Source organism: Pelophylax lessonae (assembly GCF_965119305.1).
Source record: "Pelophylax lessonae genome assembly, chromosome: 12".
NCBI classification, from domain to species: domain Eukaryota; kingdom Metazoa; phylum Chordata; class Amphibia; order Anura; family Ranidae; genus Pelophylax; species Pelophylax lessonae.
The window spans coordinates 225,263,183-225,290,603 of record NC_138779.1 but is presented as its reverse complement, the minus strand read 5'-3'; the positions used below and the strand labels follow the sequence as shown (position 1 = coordinate 225,290,603).

General features: G+C 50.3%; 1 protein-coding gene across 1 annotated transcript in view; it reads left to right on the top strand.

Moving 5' to 3' along the window:
- HSPG2 (heparan sulfate proteoglycan 2) overlaps nucleotides 1-27,421 on the top strand; it is a 242,884-nt gene that overhangs the window by 103,653 nt on the left and 111,810 nt on the right. The window contains exons 5-20 of the mRNA XM_082274816.1: nucleotides 7,787-7,896; nucleotides 8,005-8,063; nucleotides 9,844-10,004; nucleotides 11,650-11,688; nucleotides 13,096-13,221; nucleotides 14,399-14,518; nucleotides 15,273-15,548; nucleotides 17,104-17,223; nucleotides 18,468-18,599; nucleotides 18,682-18,826; nucleotides 20,361-20,512; nucleotides 20,796-20,942; nucleotides 23,181-23,338; nucleotides 23,423-23,602; nucleotides 23,763-23,959; nucleotides 24,515-24,662. Coding sequence (XP_082130942.1) covers nucleotides 7,787-7,896; nucleotides 8,005-8,063; nucleotides 9,844-10,004; nucleotides 11,650-11,688; nucleotides 13,096-13,221; nucleotides 14,399-14,518; nucleotides 15,273-15,548; nucleotides 17,104-17,223; nucleotides 18,468-18,599; nucleotides 18,682-18,826; nucleotides 20,361-20,512; nucleotides 20,796-20,942; nucleotides 23,181-23,338; nucleotides 23,423-23,602; nucleotides 23,763-23,959; nucleotides 24,515-24,662 — 2,270 coding nt within the window. The remainder of the gene's footprint in view (nucleotides 1-7,786; nucleotides 7,897-8,004; nucleotides 8,064-9,843; nucleotides 10,005-11,649; nucleotides 11,689-13,095; nucleotides 13,222-14,398; nucleotides 14,519-15,272; nucleotides 15,549-17,103; nucleotides 17,224-18,467; nucleotides 18,600-18,681; nucleotides 18,827-20,360; nucleotides 20,513-20,795; nucleotides 20,943-23,180; nucleotides 23,339-23,422; nucleotides 23,603-23,762; nucleotides 23,960-24,514; nucleotides 24,663-27,421) is intronic.

Here is a 27,421-nt window from a genome sequence, read left to right as displayed (position 1 = left end):
TCTAGAACAAGTCTCCCTTCTCTGTCATGTCTAGAACACGTCTTCCTTCTCCGTCGTATCTAGAACACGTCTCCCTTCTCTGTCATGTCTAGAACAAGTCCATCTTCTCTGTCATGTCTAGAACAAGTCCATCTTCTCTGTCATGTCTATAACAAGTCCATCTTCTCTGTCATGTCTAGAACAAGTCCATCTTCTCTGTCATGTCTAGAACACGTCTCCCTTCTCTGTCATGTCTAGAACAAGTCTCCCTTCTCTGTCATGTCTAGAACAAGTCCATCTTCTCTGTCATGTCTAGAACAAGTCTACCTTCTCTGTCATGTCTAGAACAAGTCCATCTTCTCTGTCATGTCTAGAACACGTCTTCCTTCTCTGTCATGTCTAGAACAAGTCTCCCTTCTGTGTCATGTCTAGAACAAGTCTCCCTTCTCTGTCATGTCTAGAACAAGTCCATCTTCTCTGTCATGTTTAGAACAAGTCCACAACACCAAGCAGCTCTGTAAATGTAAGATTAGTTTAGTTGACGTTCCACCAGTCTGCAGTCCTCACTGTCCATTGTAATGAGAAATGTGACTGCAGACCATGACTGGGCACCGTGGGCAGACCATGACTGGGCACCGTGGGCAGACCATGATTGGACACCAGGAAGACACAGTGAGTGGGCAGACCATGATTGGACACCAGGAAGACACAGTGAGTGGGCAGACCATGATTGGACACCAGGAAGACACAGTGAGTGGGCAGACCATGATTGGACACCAGGAAGACACAGTGAGTAGGCAGACAATGATTGGGCACCAGGAAGACACAGTGAGTGGGCAGACCATGATTGGGCACCAGGAAGACACAGTGAGTGGGCAGACCATGATTGGACACCAGGAAGACACAGTGAGTGGGCAGACCATGATTGGGCACCAGGAAGACACAGTGAGTGGGCAGACCATGATTGGACACCAGGAAGACACAGTGAGTGGGCAGACAATGATTGGACACCAGGAAGACACAGTGAGTGGGCAGACCATGATTGGACACCAGGAAGACACAGTGAGTGGGCAGACAATGATTGGACACCAGGAAGACACAGTGAGTGGGCAGACCATGATTGGACACCAGGAAGACACAGTGAGTGGGCAGACCATGATTGGACACCAGGAAGACACAGTGAGTGGGCAGACAATGATTGGACACCAGGAAGACACAGTGAGTGGGCAGACAATGATTGGACACCAGGAAGACACAGTGAGTGGGCAGACAATGATTGGACACCAGGAAGACACAGTGAGTGGGCAGACAATGATTGGACACCAGGAAGACACAGTGAGTGGGCAGACCATGATTGGGCACCAGGAAGACACAGTGAGTGGGCAGACCATGATTGGACACCAGGAAGACACAGTGAGTGGGCAGACCATGATTGGGCACCAGGAAGACACAGTGAGTGGGCAGACCATGACTGGGCACCAGGAAGACACAGTGAGTGGGCAGACCATGATTGGGCACCAGGAAGACACAGTGAGTGGGCAGACCATGACTGGGCACCAGGAAGACACAGTGAGTGGGCAGACCATGATTGGACACCAGGAAGACACAGTGAGTGGGCAGACAATGATTGGACACCAGGAAGACACAGTGAGTGGGCAGACAATGATTGGACACCAGGAAGACACAGTGAGTGGGCAGACAATGATTGGACACCAGGAAGACACAGTGAGTGGGCAGACCATGACTGGGCACCAGGAAGACACAGTGAGTGGGCAGACCATGATTGGGCACCAGGAAGACACAGTGAGTGGGAAGACCATGACTGGGCACCAGGAAGACACAGTGAGTGGGCAGACCATGATTGGACACCAGGAAGACACAGTGAGTGGGCAGACAATGACTGGACACCAGGAAGACACAGTGAGTGGGCAGACAATGATTGGACACCAGGAAGACACAGTGAGTGGGCAGACAATGATTGGACACCAGGAAGACACAGTGAGTGGGCAGACCATGATTGGACACCAGGAAGACACAGTGAGTGGGCAGACCATGATTGGACACCAGGAAGACACAGTGAGTGGGCAGACAATGATTGGACACCAGGAAGACACAGTGAGTGGGCAGACCATGATTGGACACCAGGAAGACACAGTGAGTGGGCAGACCATGATTGGACACCAGGAAGACACAGTGAGTGGGCAGACCATGATTGGACACCAGGAAGACACAGTGAGTGGGCAGACAATGATTGGGCACCAGGAAGACACAGTGAACAGTGAGTGGGCAGACAATGATTGGACACCAGGAAGACACAGTGGATCCCTCTGAATGCGCAGTTTGCTCTCCACACCTGGCTGGCAGGAATCCCGTTGGACGGATGGGGGAGGGGGCTTAGCTAAGCGTTTACAGTGGGATCCTTCCTTCAGCGGTTTTTGATATTTCTTTAGACATTATATGAGTGCGGTTTAACATAAAAATCACCAGTTCTGGTTCCGGGTCTGAAGACATTGGATTGATCCGGTACATGGAACACACCCCTCCATTGTTCTCAGTCTGGGCCGTCAGTTCTGGTTCCGGGGTCTGAAGACATTGGATTGATCCGGTACATGGAACACACACCTCCATTGTTCTCAGTCTGGGCCGTCAGTTCTGGTTCCGGGGTCTGAAGACATTGGATTGATCCGGAACATGGAACACACACCTCCCTTGTTCTCAGTCTAGGCCATCAGTTATGGTTCCGGGGTCTGAAGACATTGGATTGATCCGGAACATGGAACACACACCTCCCTTGTTCTCAGTCTAGGCCGTCAGTTATGGTTCCGGGGTCTGAAGACATTGGATTGATCCGGAACATGGAACACACACCTCCATTGTTCTCAGTCTGGGCCGTCAGTTCTGGTTCCGGGGTCTGAAGACATTGGATTGATCCGGAACATGGAACACACACCTCCCTTGTTCTCAGTCTAGGCCATCAGTTATGGTTCCGGGGTCTGAAGACATTGGATTGATCCGGAACATGGAACACACACCTCCCTTGTTCTCAGTCTAGGCCGTCAGTTATGGTTCCGGGGTCTGAAGACATTGGATTGATCCGGAACATGGAACACACACCTCCATTGTTCTCAGTCTGGGCTGTCAGTTCTGGTTCCGGGGTCTGAAGACATTGGATTGATCCGGTACATGGAACACACATCTCCATTGTTCTCAGTCTGGGCCGTCAGTTATGGTTCCGGGGTCTGACGACATTGGATTGATCCGGAACATGGAACACACACCTCCCTTGTTCTCAGTCTGGGCCGTCAGTTATGGTTCCGGGGTCTGAAGACATTGGATTGATCCGGAACATGGAACACACACCTCCCTTGTTCTCAGTCTGGGCCGTCAGTTATGGTTCCGGGGTCTGAAGACATTGGATTGATCCGGAACATGGAACACACACCTCCCTTGTTCTCAGTCTGGGCCGTCAGTTATGGTTCCGGGGTCTGACGACATTGGATTGATCCGGAACATGGAACACACACCTCCATTGTTCTCAGTCTGGGCCGTCAGTTATGGAAATCAGTTGATCCCCAATATCTGCTTTCAGTCATATTGCCCATCAGACTGTTCAGCGCAGACTGCAGACATATAAATAAAGCAATGTTTACTCCACCCCCGGGGCCGGTGATGGCCGCTGTATAGGGGAATAAAAGGCGGGGGTAATGGGTGGATTTCCTGAGTGGCTTGGTGTTCCGGGGTATATTGGAATATGAGCTAATGCATCCTAAAGTAGTCCTCCTTTAAATAACCTCCGTATCCATGTAGAGGGATATATTTATCTGGGCGGTAGTAATATTTATATCTAGACCAGGCTTCTAAATTCTGGAGATATGAAGTCATTTTGTGTAGAACGGGTTTCTCCTCCAGAAAGGTCTTTCCTGAATCCAGAATGTTCGTCTCCTCTGGAAATCTGAGGTTTCTCCACATCTAGAACGTGTTCCTCTACACGGACCGGCAGTCATTTCTGTATATAGAATATCCTATAGACCTTGTGGTTGATTGGGGTGAAGTTGGCCTTTGGTCACCCTGGTATCTGCTGTTCTTGGTCTATGGGTCTGTTCTAGGTTGATTTGGGGTTAGGTTGGCCTCTGGTCACACTAGTATCTGGCGTTCTTGGTCTATGGGTCTGTTCTAGGTTGATTTGGGGTTAGGTTGGCCTCTGGTCACACTAGTATCTGGCGTTCTTGGTCTATGAGTCTGTTCTAGGTTGATTTGGGGTTAGGTTGGCCTCTGGTCACACTGGTATCTAGCGTTCTTGGTCTATGGGTCTGTTGTAGGTTGATTTGGGGTTAGGTTGGCCTCCATTCATACTAGTATCTGGCGTTCTTGGTCTATGAGTCTGTTCTAGGTTGATTTGGGGTTAGGTTGGCCTCCGGTCATACTAATATCTGGCGTTCTTGGTCTTTGGGTCTGTTCTAGGTTGATTTGGGGTTAGGTTGGCCTCTGGTCACACTAGTATCTAGCGTTCTTGGTCTATGGGTCTGTTCTAGGTTGATTTGGGGTTTGGTTGCCCTCTGGTCATACTAGTATCTGGCGTTCTTGGTCTATGAGTCTGTTCTAGGTTGATTTGGGGGTTAGGTTGGCCCCCGGTCATACTAGTATCTGGCGTTCTTGGTCTATGAGTCTGTTCTGGTTGATTTGGGGTTAGGTTGGCCTCCGGTCATACTGATATCTGGCGTTCTTGGTCTATGGGTCTGTTCTAGGTTGATTTGGGATGAGGTTGGCCTCTGGTCACACTAGTATCTGGCGTTCTTAGTCTATGGGTCTGTTCTAGGTTGATTTGGGGTTAGGTTTGCCTCTGGTCACACTAGTATCTGGCGTTCTTGGTCTATGGGTCTGTTCTAGGTTGATTTGGGGTTAGGTCGGCCTCTGGTCATACTAGTATCTGGCGTTCTTGGTCTATGGGTCTGTTCTAGGTTGATTTGGGGTTAGGTTTGCCTCTGGTCACACTAGTATCTGGCGTTCTTGGTCTATGGGTCTGTTCTAGGTTGATTTGGGATGAGGTTGGCCTCTGGTCACACTAGTATCTGGCGTTCTTGGTCTATGGGTCTGTTCTAGGTTGATTTGGGGTTAGGTTGGCCTCTGGTCACACTAGTATCTGGCGTTCTTGGTCTATGGGTCTGTTCTAGGTTGATTTGGGGTTAGGTTGGCCTCTGGTCACACTATTATCTGGCGTTCTTGGTCTATGGGTCTGTTCTAGGTTGATTTGGGGTTAGGTTGGCCTCCGGTCACACTAGTATCTGGCGTTCTTGGTCTATGGGTCTGTTCTAGGTTGATTTGGGGTTAGGTTTGCCTCTGGTCACACTAGTATCTGGCGTTCTTGGTCTATGGGTCTGTTCTAGGTTGATTTGGGGTTAGGTTTGCCTCTGGTCACACTAGTATCTGGCGTCTGTTCGGGATATGGCGGTAGAAGGTCTGAGCTGCTCCAGCTGCGTCCAGCTGCGTGGGGTACATCCTGGCACAGATGCTGCATTCCCTGCGGATAGATCTGATTTCTGACAGCTGTTTCTATAAATTCTCATCCGCTGGTGAGGAGTGACAGGACACAATCCAGTGTTCTCCTCCTGGGCCTCTGTACCATCAGGAGCTCAGCATTCCATGGCTCTGTCTTTCATCCTCGCAGAGTTCGATGGGAATGGTGGGTGTCGTTGGGTCGATGTACAGATGGGAAAGAAGAGCAGATGTTTTGGGTGGGAAAGGAGAATCACAATGTGCCGTCTCTGGGGGCTCTGATAAATAAGACATATATTCCTCTGTACAGAGGATCTGACTTGTGAGCAGCTGCAGCAATGACACCAGATCCCATACGTGGCCATAAATTCTAATAATACAAAAAAAGACCGAATGATTTACAGGGAATGATAATTACTGAGGGAAAGCACAGAAATATTTGGAGAATTGGTCCATCTGCCTTTGTGGGTCACTGAGGAAGGATTATTCATTTCCCATAAGGCCCCAGAGTTGTTACACTATAGGGCCAGGTGTATGAGGACTCCTTACCATCACCTGGAATATAAGGATACCTGTCCATCACACCTACTAACATGAGCAGATCTATGAGGACACCTCACCATCACTTAGTATATGGTCAGAGCTATGACAGCTGTCCATCACACCTACCAATATGACCAGACGTATAAGGACATCTGATCATCACTGACTGTCACACCCACCTATATGGCCAAGACGTATGTGAACCCCTTTCCAATTTATAGGGTTCAGGTATTTCCAGTGAAGGGTCCTGTTAATATGTCAGCTTTTGGTCCATTGGCTGCCTGGGCTCTGGGCCCATTGGCTGCTTGGTTTAGGCCCATTGGCTTCTTGATCTCCTGGCCCGTTGATTGCTTGGCTCCTGGCCTATTGGCTGCTTGGCTACTGGCCCATTGGCTGCTTGTCTACTGGCCCATTGGCTGCTTGGCTCCTGGTCCATTGACTGCTTGGCTTCTGGTCCATTGGCTGCTTGGCTACTGGCCCATTGGCTGCTTGGCTTCTGGTCCATTGGCTACTTGGCTACTGGCCCATTGGTTGCTTGGCTACTGGCCCATTGGCTGCTTGGCTTCTGGTCCATTGGCTGCTTGGCTTCTGGTCCATTGGCTGTTTGGCTACTGGCCCATTGGTTGCTTGGCTACTGGCCCATTGGCTGCTTGGCTTCTGGTCCATTGGCTGCTTGGCTACTGGCCCATTGGTTGCTTGGCTCCTGGCCCATTGGCTGCTTGGCTATTGGCCCATTGACTGCTTGGCTCCTGGTCCATTGGATGCTTGGCTACTGGCCCATTGACTGCTTGGCTCCTGGCCCATTGGACACCTGGCTCCTGGCCTGTTGGTTGCTTGGCTCCTGACCCATTGGCTGTTAGGCTTCTGGGTTTGTGTGGCTCTGCTCCAAGGCTTCAGCAGGCCACACGGAGGTCACCTATTTCATATCACTTCTGTGGATAATTGTTGTGAAGACATTTGTTATTATTTCGGGCGTGCAAGGTTTCTGGTTCTGTGAGTCTGACAGAGAACCTAGAGAAAGTTATGTGAGGTCTCCTCCATCACCCGGGCGCCATCCACACCTTTGTTACTTAGCGTGATGTTTATATAAACCGCATTGCAAGTCCCGGCATATCCTGCTCACCGATGCTCGTTCCTGACACACGTTTCTTTGCAGGGCATACAATGATCCGTCTCCCAGCTGCAGTTTTGGGGAACTTTCTCCTTGCTGACACTGGGTCTTATTTTGGCCTTTACATTACACAGAGGCGATGAGGGGTTCAAGATAAATTGGGGAATCTTTACAACACAAAATTGTCCCCAGTGAAACATACATGAAAATGAAAGTTCATATTAGTACATATTGTTGCTTATTCTTTGGAAACCCATGTATAGTATGGATTGCCAGTCTTTCTATAGGTGGGTTTTTCCATACCATGTACATGGCGCCCTCTAGTGGTTGGACTGGAAGTTGACAGCCCAGGACTGCTCACAATGGGCTCTGGAGGGGCAGAGGAGAGTCAATAATGTTCTACGTTACATTGTAGTTTCTGTTAATATCATTAATTGTTTCGTCTACTTGGGTCTTCGTGTTTCCCTGGCACATGTAATGGGTGACCCTGCCAGTTTCAGTGCCCGCCTGTGCTTGCTGCATGGTTCCAGCCAGTTTTGGCATGACCCGAGGTGCCCTTGTGTTGATATCTTGCTCTTATTTCCAGGGATTATTGGCAAGAAACTGTTGGTATGTGCCTCGTTGTCTATGGTTGGTAATATATTTTCCTCTCTCTTCCAGTTTATTACAGAGCTCTAGTGAATTTCACCAAGTCTATAGAATACACGCCAGACCTGGACAATGTCTCCTCCGACCAGTTCCGGGATCTGTCCGAGGCCGTCGTTGACACGGTGAGATGACATCTTTCTTCCCTCCCTGTTATTTCCCTTAGAATGGGATTTCCTATGTGTGTCAGTGTTTCAAAAATGGTCACTAAATGATTAATTCTTCTATTTCAGCTGGAGTCTGAATATTACAAAATCCCTGGAGAACAAATGGTTAATGTCGTATACGTCAAGTAAGTAAAGAGTGCACTTAGAGCCGCATTTCTCTGACCATTGGACGACATGGCGGAGTCTTCTGGTCCATAGTGGGCATACCTCTCCTCCCCCACCCTTATACTGTGTCATCAGAGGGATGCCAGGTGTGCGCCAAGGAGGGCAAGTGTCCTCTGATGTGGTGGACATCTAACCAAATGCTGGCAGAGGGTTGCGTAGGGAAAGGTGATAGGAGGTAGTAATCTACGGAGCCTCCAGAAGCTCTGCTACAAGTTCCAGTATTGCAGATGGCACCTTGACATGGGTGATACCAGGGTGGTGCAGCATACCTGGCACTGATACCCCAGTAGTGTCCTTCACACTCCATAATTCAATAAAGTGTAAGCAGATGATGATATTCAGTTATGTATTGTGGATGGAGGCTGTTGGGGAATGCTGAGACTTGTTGTACATGAACCTCTGGAGGTCGGAAGCCTGCCCAGCCTGGGATAGGTGCATTCCATGGAGATATCTTCTACGTTCCGGAGGTTGGGTTTACTCTTGCCATGTCTCTCTGGAGGTTGGAAGCCTGCCCAGCCTGGGATAGGTCACTCCATGGAGATATCTTCTACGTTCTGGAGGTCGGAAGCCTGCCCAGCCTGGGATAGGTCTCTCCATGGGGATATCTTCTACGTTCTGGAGGGAGAAAGCCTGCCCAGCCTGGGATAGGTCACTCCATGGAGATATCTTCTACGTTCTGGAGGTTGGGTTTACTCTTGCTGTGTCCCTCTGGAGGTCGGAAGCCTGCCCAGCCTGGGATAGGTCACTCCATGGAGATATCTTCTACGTTCTGGAGGTCGGAAGCCTGCCCAGCCTGGGATAGGTGCATTCCATGGGGATATCTTCTACGTTCTGGAGGTCGGAAGCCTGCCCAGCCTGGGATAGGTCACTCCATGGAGATATCTTCTACGTTCTGGAGGTTGGGGTTTACTCTTGCCATGTCTCTCTGGAGGGAGAAAGCCTGCCCAGCCTGGGATAGGTGCATTCCATGGGGATATCTTCTACGTTCTGGAGGGAGAAAGCCTGCCCAGCCTGGGATAGGTGCATTCCATGGGGATATCTTCTACGTTCTGGAGGTCGGAAGCTTGCCCAGCCTAGGATAGGTCACTCCATGGAGATATCTTCTACGTTCTGGAGGTTGGGTTTACTCTTGCTGTGTCCCTCTGGAGGTCGGAAGCCTGCCCAGCCTGGGATAGGTCACTCCATGGAGATATCTTCTACGTTCTGGAGGTCGGAAGCCTGCCCAGCCTGGGATAGGTGCATTCCATGGGGATATCTTCTACGTTCTGGAGGTCGGAAGCCTGCCCAGCCTGGGATAGGTCACTCCATGGAGATATCTTCTACGTTCTGGAGGTTGGGGTTTACTCTTGCCATGTCTCTCTGGAGGGAGAAAGCCTGCCCAGCCTGGGATAGGTGCATTCCATGGGGATATCTTCTACGTTCTGGAGGGAGAAAGCCTGCCCAGCCTGGGATAGGTGCATTCCATGGGGATATCTTCTACGTTCTGGAGGTCGGAAGCTTGCCCAGCCTAGGATAGGTCACTCCATGGAGATATCTTCTACGTTCTGGAGGTTGGGTTTACTCTTGCCATGTCTCTCTGGAGGTCGGAAGCCTGCCCAGCCTGGGATAGGTCACTCCATGGAGATATCTTCTATGTTCTAGAGGTTGGGGTTTACTCTTGCCATGTCTCTCTGGAGTGGAGCTTTATGTGATTATAAGAAATTCGCCCCGTCCCACCTCACAGTCTCCCCGTCTCTGCAGGTTGATCGATGGTGATGTGTTTGTGGAGCTGGATGTGGGATCAGAAGGTAACCTCAATGATGGACAAATCCGCCAGGTGTTGTACTCCGTGATTGAGAGCGGCTCCATCGCCAGCTATGTCACCTCAACCCGCGGATTCCAATTCCGACGCCTGGGAGCTGGTGAGTCGTCTGCAGATCATTAACCCATCATCTGTCTTCCTCTATGACCGATGGTCTGTCTGTCTTCCTCTATGACCGATGGTCTGTCTGTCTTTCTCTCTGACCGATGGTCTGTCTGTCTTTCTCTCTGACCGATGGTCTGTCTGTCTTTCTCTCTGACTGGTGATCTGTCTGTCTTTCTCTTTGACCGATGGTCTGTCTGTCTTTCTCTCATGGTCTGTCTGTCTTTCTCTCTGACCAATGGTCTGTCTGTCTTTCTCTCTGACCGATGGTCTGTCTGTCTTTCTCTCTGACCAATGGTCTGTCTGTCTTTCTCTCTGACCGATGGTTTGTCTGTCTTTCTCTCTGACCGATGGTCTGTCTGTCTTTCTCTCTGACCGATGGTCTGTCTGTCTTTCTCTCTGACCGATGGTTTGTCTGTCTTTTTCTCTGACTGGTGGTCTGTCTGTCTTTCTCTCTGACCGATGGTCTGTCTGTCTTTCTTTCTGACTGATGGTCTGTCTGTATTTCTCTCTGACCGATGGTCTGTCTGTCTTTCTCTCTGACCGATGGTCTGTCTGTCTTTCTCTGTGACCGATGGTCTGTCTGTCTTTCTCTATGACTGATTGTCTGTCTGTCTTTCTCTATGACTGATGGTCTGTCTGTCTTTCTCTCTGACTGATGGTGTGTCTGTCTTTCTCTGTGACCGATGGTCTGTCTGTCTTTCTCTATGACCGATGGTCTGTCTGTCTTTCTCTCTGACCGATGGTCTGTCTGTCTTTCTCTCTGACCGATGGTCTGTCTGTCTTTCTCTCTGACTGGTGATCTGTCTGTCTTTCTCTTTGACCGATGGTCTGTCTGTCTTTCTCTCATGGTCTGTCTGTCTTTCTCTCTGACCGATGGTCTGTCTGTCTTTCTCTCATGGTCTGTCTGTCCTTCTCTCTGACCAATGGTCTGTCTGTCTTTCTCTCTGACCGATGGTTTGTCTGTCTTTCTCTCTGACCGATGGTCTGTCTGTCTTTCTCTCTGACCGATGGTCTGTCTGTCTTTCTCTCTGACCGATGGTTTGTCTGTCTTTTTCTCTGACTGGTGGTCTGTCTGTCTTTCTCTCTGACCGATGGTCTGTCTGTCTTTCTTTCTGACTGATGGTCTGTCTGTATTTCTCTCTGACCGATGGTCTGTCTGTCTTTCTCTCTGACCGATGGTCTGTCTGTCTTTCTCTGTGACCGATGGTCTGTCTGTCTTTCTCTATGACTGATGGTCTGTCTGTCTTTCTCTATGACTGATGGTCTGTCTGTCTTTCTCTCTGACTGATGGTGTGTCTGTCTTTCTCTGTGACCGATGGTCTGTCTGTCTTTCTCTATGACTGATGGTCTGTCTGTCTTTCTCTATGACTGATGGTCTGTCTGTCTTTCTCTGTGACCGATGGTCTGTCTGTCTTTCTCTATGACTGATGGTCTGTCTGTCTTTCTCTATGACTGATGGTCTGTCTGTCTTTCTCTATGACTGATGGTCTGTCTGTCTTTCTCTGTGACCGATGGTCTGTCTGTCTTTCTCTATGACTGATGGTCTGTCTGTCTTTCTCTATGACTGATGGTCTGTCTGTCTTTCTCTATGACTGATGGTCTGTCTGTCTTTCTCTCTGGCTAATCATCTGTCTGTGCAGCACAAACGCCCCCACCTCCTGTTGGGTTTGAGCCTCCAGGTAAGTTGCTTGTGGTGTGCCGTGACCCCAGACTCTGCATGGTGGCATTGTGTGACTCACTGCTGTCCGCCATGTTGAATCAGCTGCTTATAACGGGTCTGATGTTCTTACCGACGGCTCTGTCATGGGACTCGCCATATCTCACTAATAAAAGATTTGCTGTGTTTATCATCAGACTAATCTCGTGGTTGTAATGAAGTTGCATTGAGGCCGGGTGGAGCTGATGATGGCCCATGCGCTCCTTGGAGAGATATTCTCTTTTTATATGCTGGCGTTGCTTGTCACATATGACCTGTGCCTATATCTCAATGTGCCAACTGAGCAATGCTAGGCCTAAATTCAGCTTCTCCATTTTACTCCACCCACCCTGATTGGTTGTTCTAGGTGACAACTGACAAAGTCCTTTAACCTGACTCCTTCACTTCCTCCCAGACATCTGATGGCTGTGGTGATACAGATCGTTCTTACTGTAGACACAATGATACATAAGAGATGTTGGGCCTTATAACAAAACCAGCACTCATTTGTTTTGTTGAAAAATGTTTTGGTTGGTTTTCTATGGTTTTCACCCAGAACACGCTGGCAATGCCATAGCTGGTCTGTCTCCAAGGATTATGGAACATTTCCATGTGTAGGGGGACCAGGAACAGATCACCCCCTCATACCGGTGACCAGACCCTCCAGTGACCAGACCCTCCAGTGACCAGACCCTCCAGTGACCAGACCCTCCACTGACCAGACCCTCCACTGACCAGACCCTCCAGTGTCAGACCCTCCAGTGAACAGACCCTCCAGTGACCAGACCCTCCAGTGTCAGACCCTCCAGTGAACAGACCCTCCAGTGACCAGACCCTCCACTGACCAGACCCTCCAGTGTCAGACCCTCCAGTGAACAGACCCTCCAGTGACCAGACCCTCCACTGACCAGACCCTCCAGTGTCAGACCCTCCAGTGTCAGACCCTCCAGTGAACAGACCCTCCAGTGTCAGACCCTCCAGTGACCAGACCCTCCAGTGTCAGACCCTCCAGTGACCAGACCCTCCAGTGACCAGACCCTCCAGTGACCAGACCCTCCAGTGACCATACCCTCCAGTGACCAGACCCTCCAGTGACCATTGACCAGAACCTCCAGTGTCAGACCCTCCAGTGTCAGACCCTCCAGTGACCAGACCCTCCAGTGACCAGACCCTCCAATAACCAGTGTCAGCTTGTCTCTATATCTGACTTCCCAGCATGGCGTGTGTCATTGTATGAGTGATTGCGGCATTTGTCGCAGTGCGATTCCCCACTGTGCTGTCAGAGGGATGTCCTCTCCATTGGTGGATCCTTTGCTCTTCCCCTGCCCTGTGATCTGCATGTTATTTGCTGTATCTGTGCTGAGATGGTAATATTCCTCTCTCTCCTCAGTCACCCCCCCAGTGCGGACATGTACGGTGGATGAGTTCACCTGCACCAGTGGTGAGTGCGTTCCGTTGGAGTTCAGATGTGACCAGCGCCATGATTGCCGGGACATGTCCGATGAGGAAGGGTGCGGTGAGTACTGAGGGGGGGGCAGGGTGCGGTGAGTACTGAGGGGGGGGGAAGGGTGCGGTGAGTACTGAGGGGGGGGGGAGGGTGCAGTGAGTACTGAGGGGGGGAAGGGTGCAGTGAGTACTGAGGGGGGGGGAGGGTGCAATGAGTACTGAGGGGGGGGGGGAAGGGTGCGGTGAGTACTGAGGGGGGGGAAGGGTGCGGTGAGTACTGAGGGGGGGGGGAAGGGTGCGGTGAGTACTGAGGGGGGGGGGAAGGGTGCAATGAGTACTGAGGGGGGGGGAAGGGTGCGGTGAGTACTCGGGGTGGGGGGGAAGGGTGCGGTGAGTACTGAGGGGGGGGGGAAGGGTGTGGTGAGTACTGAGGGGGGAAGGGTGCGGTGAGTACTGAGGGGGGGATGGGTGCAGTGAGTACTGAGGGGGGGGGCAGGGTGCGGTGAGTACTGAGGGGGGGGGAAGGGTGCAGTGAGTACTGAGGGGGGGGGAAGGGTGCAGTGAGTACTCAGGGGGGGGGAGGGTGCAATGAGTACTGAGGGGGGGGAAGGGTGTGGTGAGTACTGAGGGGGGGGAGGGTGCAATGAGTACTGAGGGGGGGGAAGGGTGCGGTGAGTACTGAGGGGGGGGAAGGGTGCAATGAGTACTGAGGGGGGGGAGGGTGCGGTGAGTACTCAGGGGGTGGGGGGGAAGGGTGTGGTGAGTACTGAGGGGGGGGGGTGCGGTGAGTACTGAGGGGGGGAAGGGTGCGGTGAGTACTGAGGGGGGGAAGGGTGCTGTGAGTACTGAGGGGGGGATGGGTGCAGTGAGTACTGAGGGGGGGGCAGGGTGTGGTGAGTACTGAGGGGGGGGGGTTTGTGGTTTGGAAGCTAAATCATAAAAGATGTCCAGGGAGCCGGATTTCTAAGACATATTATGGGTTGGGGGCCCTGTGCTGGGCTATAGGCGCTTTTCATTCTGCTGCTCAATGAAGGACAAGGACAGAGGGGTCTGTGGATGATGACAAGGACCTGGGACCTCCCAGAGGGGTCTGTGGAAGGGGACAAGGACCTGGGACCTCCCAGAGGGGTCTGTGGAAGGGGGCAAGGACCTAGGACCTCCCAGAGGGGTCTGTGGAAGGGGACAAGGACCTCCCAGAGGGGTCTGTGGATGGGGACATACTAACCCGCCATTGCATGATCTTCCAGCTGAGCGCGGGGTCTGCGGTGACTCGGACTTTACATGCGGCAGCGGCGAGTGCATTCCCAGAATCTTTTACTGCGACGGCCGATTTGACTGCCAGGATTCCTCCGATGAGATTCAATGCGGTAAGAGACTGAAATGACCCCCCAGGTGGAATAAACGGTCCCAAGAGGAAGGCCAGCCAATCAGAGTTCAGCATTTCACTTTTCTAGGAACCGGGGACATTGATGCGCCTGTTGGGTTCACATTATTGTTAGTGAGCAACCTTGGAGCAATCCTCATTCCCTTCAGTGTCCCCTCTACAGATCCAACCAAAACTTCCTGAAACCGTTGTCACCGGGACAGGAAGATGGAAGAAATCTCTCCAATGGTGCCCTGAATAGTAGTAAAAACCTGACAGGGAGATTAACCCTTCAACACCGAAAAACGATCGGACTGCCATTACACTTTATAAAAAATCTCGGAACAATTACTGTAATTTGTCTGATCTGTTTATTTCCTTTGACTGCAGCTCCATCTAGTGGCCAAAACAAGGTATTTTCCTGATTGAGGTATTTCATGAAAATACTGCATGACGGCCACCAAATGGAGCTGCAGTCATAGGAAATAAATAGATTAATTCTATTCCTTCAGCCGCACACTATTCTATTCCTTCTACACACAAATCTTTGGCGGACTAACATTGGGGTTTTTATTCCATTCTTTGTATTTGTTGTAGTTGTCGGTGTTTTTCCAGGTTTGCTCCCCGAATCCCCCGACTTCCTCTCCGCAGGAAATTCTTCCTATTTATCGTCCCGTTGGGGTCCGGGGGAACGGTGGCGCGCCGCCTGGCTCCGCCATGTTGTGTTCTGATCATTGTCACGCTTTTTCTTTATACAGAACCCGGAGCATCAATCGCAACCACCCCCTCCGTCATCACAACCAGACCGATATACACCCCCCGCCCCACCACCACCCCTCCCCCGCCCGTGTACACAAGGCCGCCGGTGGTGGTCACCACACCTTTCAAGCGTACCACCCCCAAACCCCCCATAGATGAGCCACGCCCATGTCGGAGGGAAGAGGCGCGGTGCCCCAATGGACAGTGTATTCCCCGCGATTATCTGTGCGATGGAGAGCGTGACTGCAAAGATGGCAGCGATGAACTGAACTGCGGTGAGTGCTACCTCCTCTCTGGATTCTACATTTCTCTTATTGGGGCGAATGTTATTCATTCATAAGAAAATATTATTTTAGCCAGTAGATGGAGCCGAGGATCATAGGAAATAAATACTTGTTTTTCTGATCCTCGGCTCCATCTGGTGGTCATAAGTCGGTATTTTACCAAACCACTCAATTTTATTTTATTTTTATGAATGAATAACATTCAACCTGTAGAGGAAATAGCCTGAGAACATTTGATGAATATTCCAGAATGAATGAATTTTCCAATCAGTTTCAGCGCACAGATAGGAATTTTTTAAATATAAATAAACCCCTAAGACAGGTGACCCCCAGGTACCCCCTCCCCCTAATTTCCCCCCCATCTAATTCCCCCAGGTACCCCCTCCCTCTAATCTCCCCCCAACTAATTCCCCCAGGTACCCCCTCCCTCTAATCTCCCCCCAGGTACCCCCTCCCCCTAATCTCCCCCCTTCTAATTCCCCTAGGTACCCCCTCCCTCTAATCTCCCCCTTCTAATTCCCCCCAGGTACCCCCTCCCTCTAATCTCCCCCATCTAATTCCCCTAGGTACCCCCTCCCTCTAATCTCCCCCCTTTTAATTCCCCCAGGTACCCCCTCCCCCTAATCTCCCCCCTTCTAATTCCCCCAGGTACCCCCTCCCTCTAATCTCTCCCCATCTAATTCCCCCAGGTACCCCCTCCCTCTAATCTCCCCCCATCTTATTCCTCCAGGTACCCCCTCCCCCTAATCTCCCCCCTTCTAATTCCCCCAGGTACCCCCTCCCTCTAATCTCTCCCCATCTAATTCCCCCAGGTACCCCCTCCCCCTAATCTCCCCCCATCTAATTCCTCCAGGTACCCCCTCCCTCTAATCTCCCCCATCTAATTCCTCCATGTACCCCCTCCCTCTAATCTCCCCACATCTAATTCCCCCAGGTACCCCCTCCCTCTAATCTCCCCCATCTAATTCCCCCAGGTACCCCCTCCCTCTAATCTCCCCCCATCTAATTCCTCCAGCTACCCCTCCCTCTAATCTCCCCCCTTCTAATTCCCCCAGGTACCCCCTCCCTCTAATCTCCCCCCTTCTAATTCCCCCAGGTACCCCCTCCCTCTAATCTCCCCCCTTCTAATTCCCCCAGGTACCCCCTCCCCCTAATCTCCCCCCATCTAATTCCCCCAGGTACCCCCTCCCTCTAATCTCCCCCCATCTAATTCCCCCAGGTACCCCCTCCCTCTAATCTCCCCCCATCTAATTCCTCCAGGTACCCCCTCCCTCTAATCTCCCCCCTTCTAATTCCCCCAGGTACCCCCTCCCCCTAATCTCCCCCCATCTAATTCCCCCAGGTACCCCCTCCCTCTAATCTCCCCCCATCTAATTCCCCCAGGTACCCCCTCCCTCTAATCTCCCCCATCTAATTCCTCCAGGTACCCCCTCCCTCTAATCTCCCCCCATCTAAGCCCTCCAGGTACCCCCTCCCTCTAATCTCCCCCCATCTAATTCCTCCAGGTACCCCCTCCCTCTAATCTCCCCCCATCTAATTCCTCCAGGTACCCCCTCCCCCTGCGAGCCCAATGAGTTCAAGTGTAAGAATGGGCGCTGCGCTCTGAAGCTCTGGCGGTGTGATGGCGACGATGACTGCGGGGACAATTCTGATGAGATCAATTGCCGTAAGTCCCCTCTTCTGCTTCTTACCTGATTGGGGTCCCCTGTAGACCCCCTTTTCTGCCCTGTGCACCCCTTCTCTGCCCTGTGCACCCCCTTCTCTGCCCTGTGCACCCCTTCTCTTCCCTGTGCACCCCTTCTCTGCCCTGTGCACCCCTTCTCTGCCCTTTGCACCCCCTTCTCTGCCCTGTGCACCCCCTTCTCTGCCCTGTGGACCCCCTTCTCTGTCCTGTGCACCCCCTACTCTGCCCTGTGCACCCCTTCTCTGCCCTGTGCACCCCCCTTCTCTGCCCTGTGCACCCCTTCTCTGCCCTGTGCACCCCCTTCTCTGTCCTGTGCATCCCCCTTCTCTGCCCTGTGCACCCCCTACTCTGCCCTGTGCACCCCTTCTCTGTCCTGTGCACCCCCTACTCTGCCCTGTGCACCCCCTTCTCTGCCCTGTGCACCCCCTTCTCTGCCCTGTGCACCCCTTCTCTTCCCTGTGCACCCCTTCTCTGCCCTGTGCACCCCTTCTCTGCCCTTTGCACCCCCTTCTCTGCCCTGTGCACCCCCTTCTCTGCCCTGTGCACCCCCTACTCTGCCCTGTGCACCCCTTCTCTGCCCTGTGCACCCCCCTTCTCTGCCCTGTGCACCCCTTCTCTGCCCTGTGCACCCCTTCTCTGCCCTGTGCACCCCCTTCTCTGTCCTGTGCACCCCTTCTCTGTCCTGTGCATCCCCCTTCTCTGTCCTGTGCACCCCCTACTCTGCCCTGTGCACCCCTTCTCTGTCCTGTGCACCCCCTACTCTGCCCTGTGCACCCCTTCTCTGTCCTGTGCACCCCCTACTCTGCCCTGTGCACCCCCTTCTCTGCCCTGTGCACCCCCTTCTCTGTCCTGTGCACCCCCTACTCTGCCCTGTGCACCCCCTTCTCTGTCCTGTGCACCCCCTACTCTGCCCTGTGCACCCCTTCTCTGACCTGCCTGTGCACCCCCTACTCTGCCCTGTGCACCCCCTTCTCTGCCCTGTACACCCCCTTCTCTGTCCTGTGCACCCCCTACTCTGCCCTGTGCACCCCCTTCTCTGTCCTGTGCACCCCCTACTCTGCCCTGTGCACCCCTTCTCTGACCTGTGCACCCCCTTCTATGACCTGTGCACCCCCTTTCCTGCCCCTGCACCCCCTTTTCTGTGTATTACGGGTCAGGTTTATAGTCGATGTAATGCATTTATTTACTCGATTCCAATGTTGGGCGTGTCGTCGTGTTCCTTGCAGCCACTAAAGGGCCAAGCGACATGTGCGCCCCGGAGCAGTTCGTCTGCGTCCAATCCCGGAACTGTATCCCAGCAAGTTACCAGTGTGACGAGGAGGCCGACTGTCCCGACCGATCCGATGAAGTCGGCTGCAGTAAGTGCATTTGGGTTTCGTAGTCGATTAAACGGCGAATCGTCTTTAATATTCTCGGTTTGGTAATTGGTGTTTGTGTCAGGTCCCCCCCAGGTGATCACCCCTCCAGAGGAAAGTATTGTCGCCTCCCGCGGGGACACGGTGAGATTTACTTGTGTCGCTATTGGTATCCCCACTCCCATCATCACCTGGAGGCTGAACTGGGGCCACATTCCCACCAGCAGCAGGTACGACCTTCACCGTCAGAAGACAATGTCATGATTGTTGTGTGAGGTCACGATTGTTGTGTGATGTCATGATTGTTTGATGTCATGATTGTTTGATGTCATGATTGTTGTGTGATGTCATGATTGTTGTGTGATGTCATGATTGCTGTGTGATGTCATGATTGTTGTGTGATGTCATGATTGCTGTGTGATGTCATGATTGTTGTGTGATGTCATGATTGCTGTGTGATGTCATGATTGTTGTGTGATGTCATGATTGCTGTGTGATGTCATGATTGTTGTGTGATGTCATGATTGCTGTGTGATGTCATGATTGTTTGATGTCATGATTGTTGTGTGATGTCATGATTGTTGTGTGATGTCATGATTGTTTGATGTCATGATTGCTGTGTGATGTCATGATTGCTGTGTGATGTCATGATTGCTGTGTGATGTCATGATTGTTGTGTGATGTCATGATTGTTTGATGTCATGATTGTTGTGTGATGTCATGATTGCTGTGTGATGTCATGATTGTTTGATGTCATGATTGTTGTGTGATGTCATGATTGCTGTGTGATGTCATGATTGTTGTGTGATGTCATGATTGCTGTGTGATGTCATGATTGTTGTGTGATGTCATGATTGTTGTGTGATGTCATGATTGTTTGATGTCATGATTGTTGTGTGATGTCATGATTGTTGTGTGATGTCATGATTGTTTGATGTCATGATTGTTGTGTGATGTCATGATTGTTGTGTGATGTCATGATTGCTGTGTGATGTCATGATTGCTGTGTGATGTCATGATTGTTGTGTGATGTCATGATTGTTGTGTGATGTCATGATTGTTTGATGTCATGATTGTTGTGTGATGTCATGATTGCTGTGTGATGTCATGATTGCTGTGTGATGTCATGATTGCTGTGTGATGTCATGATTGTTGTGTGATGTCATGATTGTTTGATGTCATGATTGTTGTGTGATGTCATGATTGCTGTGTGATGTCATGATTGTTGTGTGATGTCATGATTGTTGTGTGATGTCACGATTGTTGTGTGATGTCATGATTGTTGTGTGATGTCACGATTGTTGTGTGATGTCATGATTGTTGTGTGATGTCATGGCTCTTGTGTGATGTCATGATTGTTGTGTGATGTCATGATTGTTGTGTGATGTCACGATTGTTGTGTGATGTCATGATTGTTGTGTGATGTCACGATTGTTGTGTGATGTCATGATTGTTGTGTGATGTCATGATTGTTGTGTGATGTCATGGCTGTTGTGTGATGTCATGATTGTTGTGTGATGTCACGGTTGTTGTGTGATGTCACGATTGTTGTGTGATGTCATGATTGTTGTGTGATGTCATGGCTGTTGTGTGATGTCATGATTGTTGTGTGATGTCATGGCTGTTGTGTGATGTCATGATTGTTGTGTGATGTCATGGCTGTTGTGTGATGTCATGATTGTTGTGTGATGTCATGATTGTTGTGTGATGTCATGATTGTTGTGTGATGTCATGGCATTTCACCTTCCATTTCTCCCCCCGCAGGGTGACGATGAGCAGCGAGAACGGACACGGGACGCTCATCATTCGGGATGTGAAGGAGGCCGATCAGGGAGCGTACACCTGTGAGGCCATCAATGCCAAGGGCATGGTGTTCGGTATTCCTGATGGCGTTCTGTCCTTGAAGCCATCCAGAGGTAACGTTGGATCATCTATGGAGATAAAAACTAGAAAATATTTATGTCTGCAGAACCCTAATGAATTATTTACAAAGTCACCGACAAAATGGCAGCATGGTCTCCAAAATTACAGCCGCTCTGACTGAATGTTCTGTGTGCAAAGGGCTGAGCGGGAGAAAAGTCCATGTGGACACTTCTGTGTGGGTGGAGCTGAATTTGATAAAATGGTACTTGTCATGGGATATTGATTATTACCTGCCGTGTATTGGATTGTGATCAGTGATCAATGTTTGATTTCCAGGTCCTTGCTCTGAGGGCTTCTTCCATGTGGAGACCACCTCTAGGTGCATTCCCTGCTTTTGTTTTGGTGTCACCAAGATGTGCCAGCAGACGGGGCGCTACCGAAACCAGATCAGACTTCGCTTCGATGCTACTGATGACTTTAAAGGTAAATCCCTTCACCATTGATAAAAATCAGTACTTCAGTGTAGATACATCTCAGGATATACCCGGCCCATGGACCTCTCTGTCCTCCATCAGTCTGGTCTCAGTGTGTAGATACATCTCAGGATATACCCGGCCCATGGACCTCTCTGTCCTCCATCAGTCAGGGCTCAGTGTGTAGATACATCTCAGGACATACCCGGCCCATGGACCTCTCTGTCCTCCATCAGTCAGGGCTCAGTGTGTAGATACATCTCAGGATATACCCGGCCCATGGACCTCTCTGTCCTCCATCAGTCAGGGCTCAGTGTGTAGATACATCTCAGGACATACCCGGCCCATGGACCTCTCTGTCCTCCATCAGTCAGGGCTCAGTGTGTAGATACATCTCAGGATATACCCGGCCCATGGACCTCTCTGTCCTCCATCAGTCAGGGCTCAGTGTGTAGATACATCTCAGGATATACCCGGCCCATGGACCTCTCTGTCCTCCATCAGTCAGGGCTCAGTGTGTAGATACATCTCAGGATATACCCGGCCCATGGACCTCTCTGTCCTCCATCAGTCAGGGCTCAGTGTGTAGATACATCTCAGGATATACCCGGCCCATGGACCTCTCTGTCCTCCATCAGTCAGGACTCAGTGTGTAGATATATCTCAGGATATACCCTGCTTATGGACCTCTCTGTCCTCCATCAGTCAGGGCTCAGTGTGTAGATACATCTCAGGATATACCCGGCTCATGGACCTCTCTGTCCTCCATCAGTCAGGGCTCAGTGTGTAGATACATCTCAGGATATACCCGGCTCATGGACCTCTCTGTCCTCCATCAGTCAGGGCTCAGTGTGTAGATACATCTCAGGATATACCCGGCCCATGGACCTCTCTGTCCTCCATCAGTCAGGGCTCAGTGTGTAGATACATCTCAGGATATACCCGGCCCATGGACCTCTCTGTCCTCCATCAGTCAGAGCTCAGTGTGTAGATACATCTCAGGATATACCCGGCCCATGGACCTCTCTGTCCTCCATCAGTCAGGGCTCAGTGTGTAGATACATCTTAGGATATACCCGGCCCATGGACCTCTCTGTCCTCCATCAGTCAGAGCTCAGTGTGTAGATACATCTCAGGATATACCCGGCCCATGGACCTCTCTGTCCTCCATCAGTCAGAGCTCAGTGTGTAGATACATCTCAGGATATACCCGGCCCATGGACCTCTCTGTCCTCCATCAGTCAGGGCTCAGTGTGTAGATACATCTCAGGATATACCCGGCCCATGGACCTCTCTGTCCTCCATCAGTCAGGGCTCAGTGTGTAGATACATCTCAGGATATACCCGGCCCATGGACCTCTCTGTCCTCCATCAGTCAGAGCTCAGTGTGTAGATACATCTCAGGATATACCCGGCCCATGGACCTCTCTGTCCTCCATCAGTCAGGGCTCAGTGTGTAGATACATCTTAGGATATACCCGGCCCATGGACCTTTCTGTCCTCCATCAGTCAGAGCTCAGTGTGTAGATACATCTCAGGATATACCCGGCCCATGGACCTCTCTGTCCTCCATCAGTCAGGGCTCAGTGTGTAGATACATCTCAGGATATACCCGGCCCATGGACCTCTCTGTCCTCCATCAGTCAGGGCTCAGTGTGTAGATACATCTCAGGATATACCCGGCTCATGGACCTCTATGTCCTCCATCAGTCAGGGCTCAGTGTGTAGATACATCTCAGGATATACCCGGCCCATGGACCTCTCTGTCCTCCATCAGTCAGGGCTCAGTGTGTAGATACATCTCAGGATATACCCGGCCCATGGACCTCTCTGTCCTCCATCAGTCAGGGCTCAGTGTGTAGATACATCTCAGGATATACCCGGCTTATGGACCTCTCTGTCCTCCATCAGTCAGGGCTCAGTGTGTAGATACATCTCAGGATATACCCGGCCCATGGACCTCTCTGTCCTCCATCAGTCAGGACTCAGTGTGTAGATACATCTCAGGATATACCCGGCCCATGGACCTCTCTGTCCTCCATCAGTCAGGGCTCAGTGTGTAGATACATCTCAGGATATACCCGGCCCATGGACCTCTCTGTCCTCCATCAGTCAGGGCTCAGTGTGTAGATACATCTCAGGATATACCCGGCCCATGGACCTCTCTGTCCTCCATCAGTCAGGGCTCAGTGTGTAGATACATCTCAGGATATACCTAACTCACGAACCTCTCTGTCCCTCTCTTTAGGTGTGAATGTGACCTCTCCACAGGGTTTCCCTCCCCTCTCGTCCAATCAGCTCCAGATTGACCCAACGGTTGAGGAGTTTCAGCTGGTCGATCTTTCTCGAAGGTTTCTGAGTCATGATTCCTACTGGACGCTCCCATTGCAGTTCCTGGGGAACAAGGTAATGTCTCACCATGGGTACCGGAGTCAAAGGATTAGCTGAATTTTTAGTGTTTGTTCAATGAGCTGCATCCTCTCTAAACAGGTGGACTCCTACGGAGGTTCCCTCAGCTATAAAGTCCGCTATGGTCTCACTCGAGGCCAGTCAGAGCCGGTGAGAAAGCCAGACGTCATTCTGGTTGGAAATGGACAGAAACTGATCTATAGAGTTCAGTCATTCACCCAGCCTACCATTGTGAACCAACGGGCGGTCCAATTCACAGAGGTGAGAGTTCCTGCCATTATGGCTCTTATGTATCAAATTCTAGAACAGAAATGTCACAGGTATATATTCCGAAATCCAAAACGTCACCTGTGAGCCACTGAGTGATGTCCTCTCAAGACTTTAGTTAACTATGTCCACCCCCTCTCTGTTGGCCCGGCAGGAGAACTGGCAGCATGAGTCTGGAGCCGCTGTGACCCGGGAGGACATGCTGATGACCCTTCAAAGTGTGGAAGCCATCATGATCCAAACTGTCTACGACAACAAGATGGCCAGTGTGGGCCTGGCAGACATTGTCATGGATACGACCAGTGTGGAGTACACCCAGCTGGGAGTGGCACTGGCTGTAGAAGAGTGCAGGTAAGTAAGATAAAATAGGTTCTTCTCACCTTTCCACCATTGGTATTGTTGTATTCGTTGTATTGTGGGATTTGTTGGGTGGCCAGTTATCTTCCATGCCATTCACATAGCAACGTTCCAATATATAAACATGGTGACGTTCATGGTGTGTTGTGTCCTATAGGACTGTATGACATGCAGTCCAGCCTGTCTGTGGATTCTTGGGTGACATGTGATGAAGGTCAGTTGTGCTATCCATATATTAGTGAAATAGTTCACATCATCCTCCAACCCATGGGCTGTGCCCCCAATTTGGGGAGTAAAACTGGGGGTCATAGTGATGAGAAAGACTCCTCTACCATACATTGATCTTACATGTGGTAGAACAGCAGAGCTCACATGCCCTGATTTATTTACACATAGTGGAAGAGTTATTCTCATATGATATTCATGTCCCGTATGAAGGACCATTACAAAGTGTGTTGTCCGTTCCCACAAAATTAACACTGTTAATTGACTGTTGTTGTGATGTGTAGCTTCTGTTAGTGAATGTGATCTGATAACCCCTCATTTCAGGTGCCCCGTGGGATATTCCGGCCTCTCCTGCGAGTTTTGTTCTCCACAGTTTGAGCGAGTTCCTGGAGGACCTTTCCTGGGGACCTGTTCCGGATGTAACTGCAATGGTCATGCCAGATCCTGCGACTCCGAGAGCGGCTACTGTATAGTAAGTGACACATTACATGCCTTCGTAGGTGAAAACTTCCCGTATGTGTGACGGCTCTCACAAATTTCCATACGTGTTACGGCTCTCACAACTTCCCATACGCGTTACGGCTCTCACAAATTCCCATACGTGTTACGGCTCTCACAACTTCCCAAACGTGTTACGGCTCTCACAACTTCCCATACGTATTACAGCTCTCACATTTTCCCATACGTATTACAGCTCTCACAACTTCCCGTACGTGTTAGGGGCTCTCACAACTTCCCATACGTATTACGGCTCTCACACTTTCCCATACGTGTTACGGCTCTCACAACCTCCCATACGTATTACAGCTCTCACAACTTCCCGTACGTGTTAGGGGCTCTCACAACTTCCCATACATATTACGGCTCTCACAACTTCCCATACTTATTACGGCTCTCGCAACTTCCCATACGCTTTGCGACTCTCACAATTTCCCATATGCATTGCGGCTCTCACAACTTGCCATACATGTTTCGTCTCTAACAACTTCCCATACGTGATTCGTTTCTCACAACTTCCCATACCTGTTGCGGCTCTCACAATTTCTCATATGCATTGTGGCTCTCACAACTTCCCATACGTGTTTCGCCTCTCACAACTTCTCATACGCGTTGCGGCTCTTACAACTTCCCATACGTTTTTCGGCTCTCACAACTTCCCATACGTGTTTCGCCTCTCACAACTTCCCATATGCATTGCGGCTCTCACAACTTCCCATATGTGTTTCGCCTCTCACAACTTCCCATACGTGTTTCGCCTCTCACAACTTCCCATATGCATTGCGGCTCTCACAACTTCCCATATGTGTTTCGCCTCTCACAACTTCCCATACGTGTTTCGCCTCTCACAACTTCCCATATGCATTGCGGCTCTCACAACTTCCCATATGTGTTTCGGCTCTCACAACTTCCCATATGCGTTGCGACCCTCACAATTTCCCATATGCTTTGCGGCTCTCACAACTTCCCATACGTGTTTCGGCTCTAACAAACTTCCTATACGTGTTTCATCTCTCACAACTTCCCATATGTGTCGCGGCTCTCACAATTTCCCATACGTATTATGGCTCTCGCAACTTCCCATATGCATTACGGCTCTCACAATTTCCTGTCCTTGTTGCGGCTCTCACACAGCTGTGTTTGTGATCTTCTGATTGGGGGTGTCGTCACTTCAGGTTCTTCTCTGACCTCAGTCTGGCTCTGTCCCATTCTATGATATCGTATTTCCACAATTTACTCTTGGAGTCTTCTGCCTTCGGGCATGTTTACAGTATTTCCATTTCTGCTGAGTGTATCTCAGAGTGCAGTATATACAACTTGTACAAATAAACAGTTTTCAGGTTGAAATGGTTACAAGATGGAATATTTTGTAGCACGGTTCAGTTTGGTCATTTGTAGTTGCTGATCAGACTCTGTGAAACGTGTCATTGGCGGCTCCATAGTAGAATGGAGGTTACTTATGGCATTATTCAACCAAGTAACCCATAATAACCGATCAGGGATCACTCTGCTGGACCCACCTAGTGGAAGGATTCTGATTGGCTAATATTTGTTAATGCCGGCCTGGCTGCCTTACACATGGGCCGAAAGTCAGACAGTTTCTAATGAACCGGCCAATGTCACCTGATATTTGGCCCATGTGTACTAGGCTTTAGTCCTATAATTCCTTTAAAGCCACTCTGCAGCAGTATTTTGAAACCAAGCCTAGCAATACATGCTGGGATAGTGTCCATAGTTTGTCTTCCATCCAGCCATGGCTGTGGAACACCAAGACTCCACATGTTGATTGATGCCGGAAGTCAGAAGCTCTGGGAACCTCAGTCACATCAATGTACAGGTCAGGTATTCTGTAGGCTCCTTGATGTCCCTGAGGTGCATAGGTCAGAGTCATGTGACATGAAACTGAAATTTTACTCAACAGTTCTTGTGAGGACCTTCAGAATAAATGCTGTGAAGGTTCTCCTGTAGTTTTCCAGCCCATGGTATAGCGTTTAGTATCACATTCAACTGAACTTGTCCTGAATGGTTTTGCTACTTGTCCAAGTGTCCTCCTCAGCTCTAATGAGTATTGGGACCCCAATATTTCCACCGACATGTAAAACTCTATCATCTTAATCCAAACACAAAGAGGTCCTACAACCTCAACCTTCAGTTATGTGATTCAGACAACCAACACTTGCCCAAGACTGAATGGCGCCATAGTGATTGGATTATGAATATAGAGCCGGGATGTTTCTGCCTCCAATCCTATTCTCGGACAATCAGCATCTGCCTTGACACCTTCCATGGTAGTTGGTCTAGGTCACTATAAATGGCGGGGTGTGTTCCTGATGCTTATTAGAATCAAGGAAGACATTTTGGATAAGATATCAAACTTCTACAACATTGTGGAAGAAGTCCAGTTGGATGTGACCAGTTACTGTTAGCTGATGTTCTGGTTGGTTTCCTGACTGTGAATGTTCCTACTGTATCACGGTTGCATTGGTTGGATGGTCCATCAGAATAAAGCCTTCACAGGCAGGGTGGAAGCTCAGATACGAAAATTGAAGGTTCTGAATGTTGGTCTAGGTCAATATAAATGGCGGGGTGTGTTCCTAATGCTTATTAGAATTGAGGAAGACTTTTTCGAATAAGAAATCAAACTTCTACAACATTGTGGAAGAAGTCCAGTTGGATGTGACCAGCTACTGTTAGCTGATGTTCTGATTGGTTTCCTGACTGTGAATGTGCATT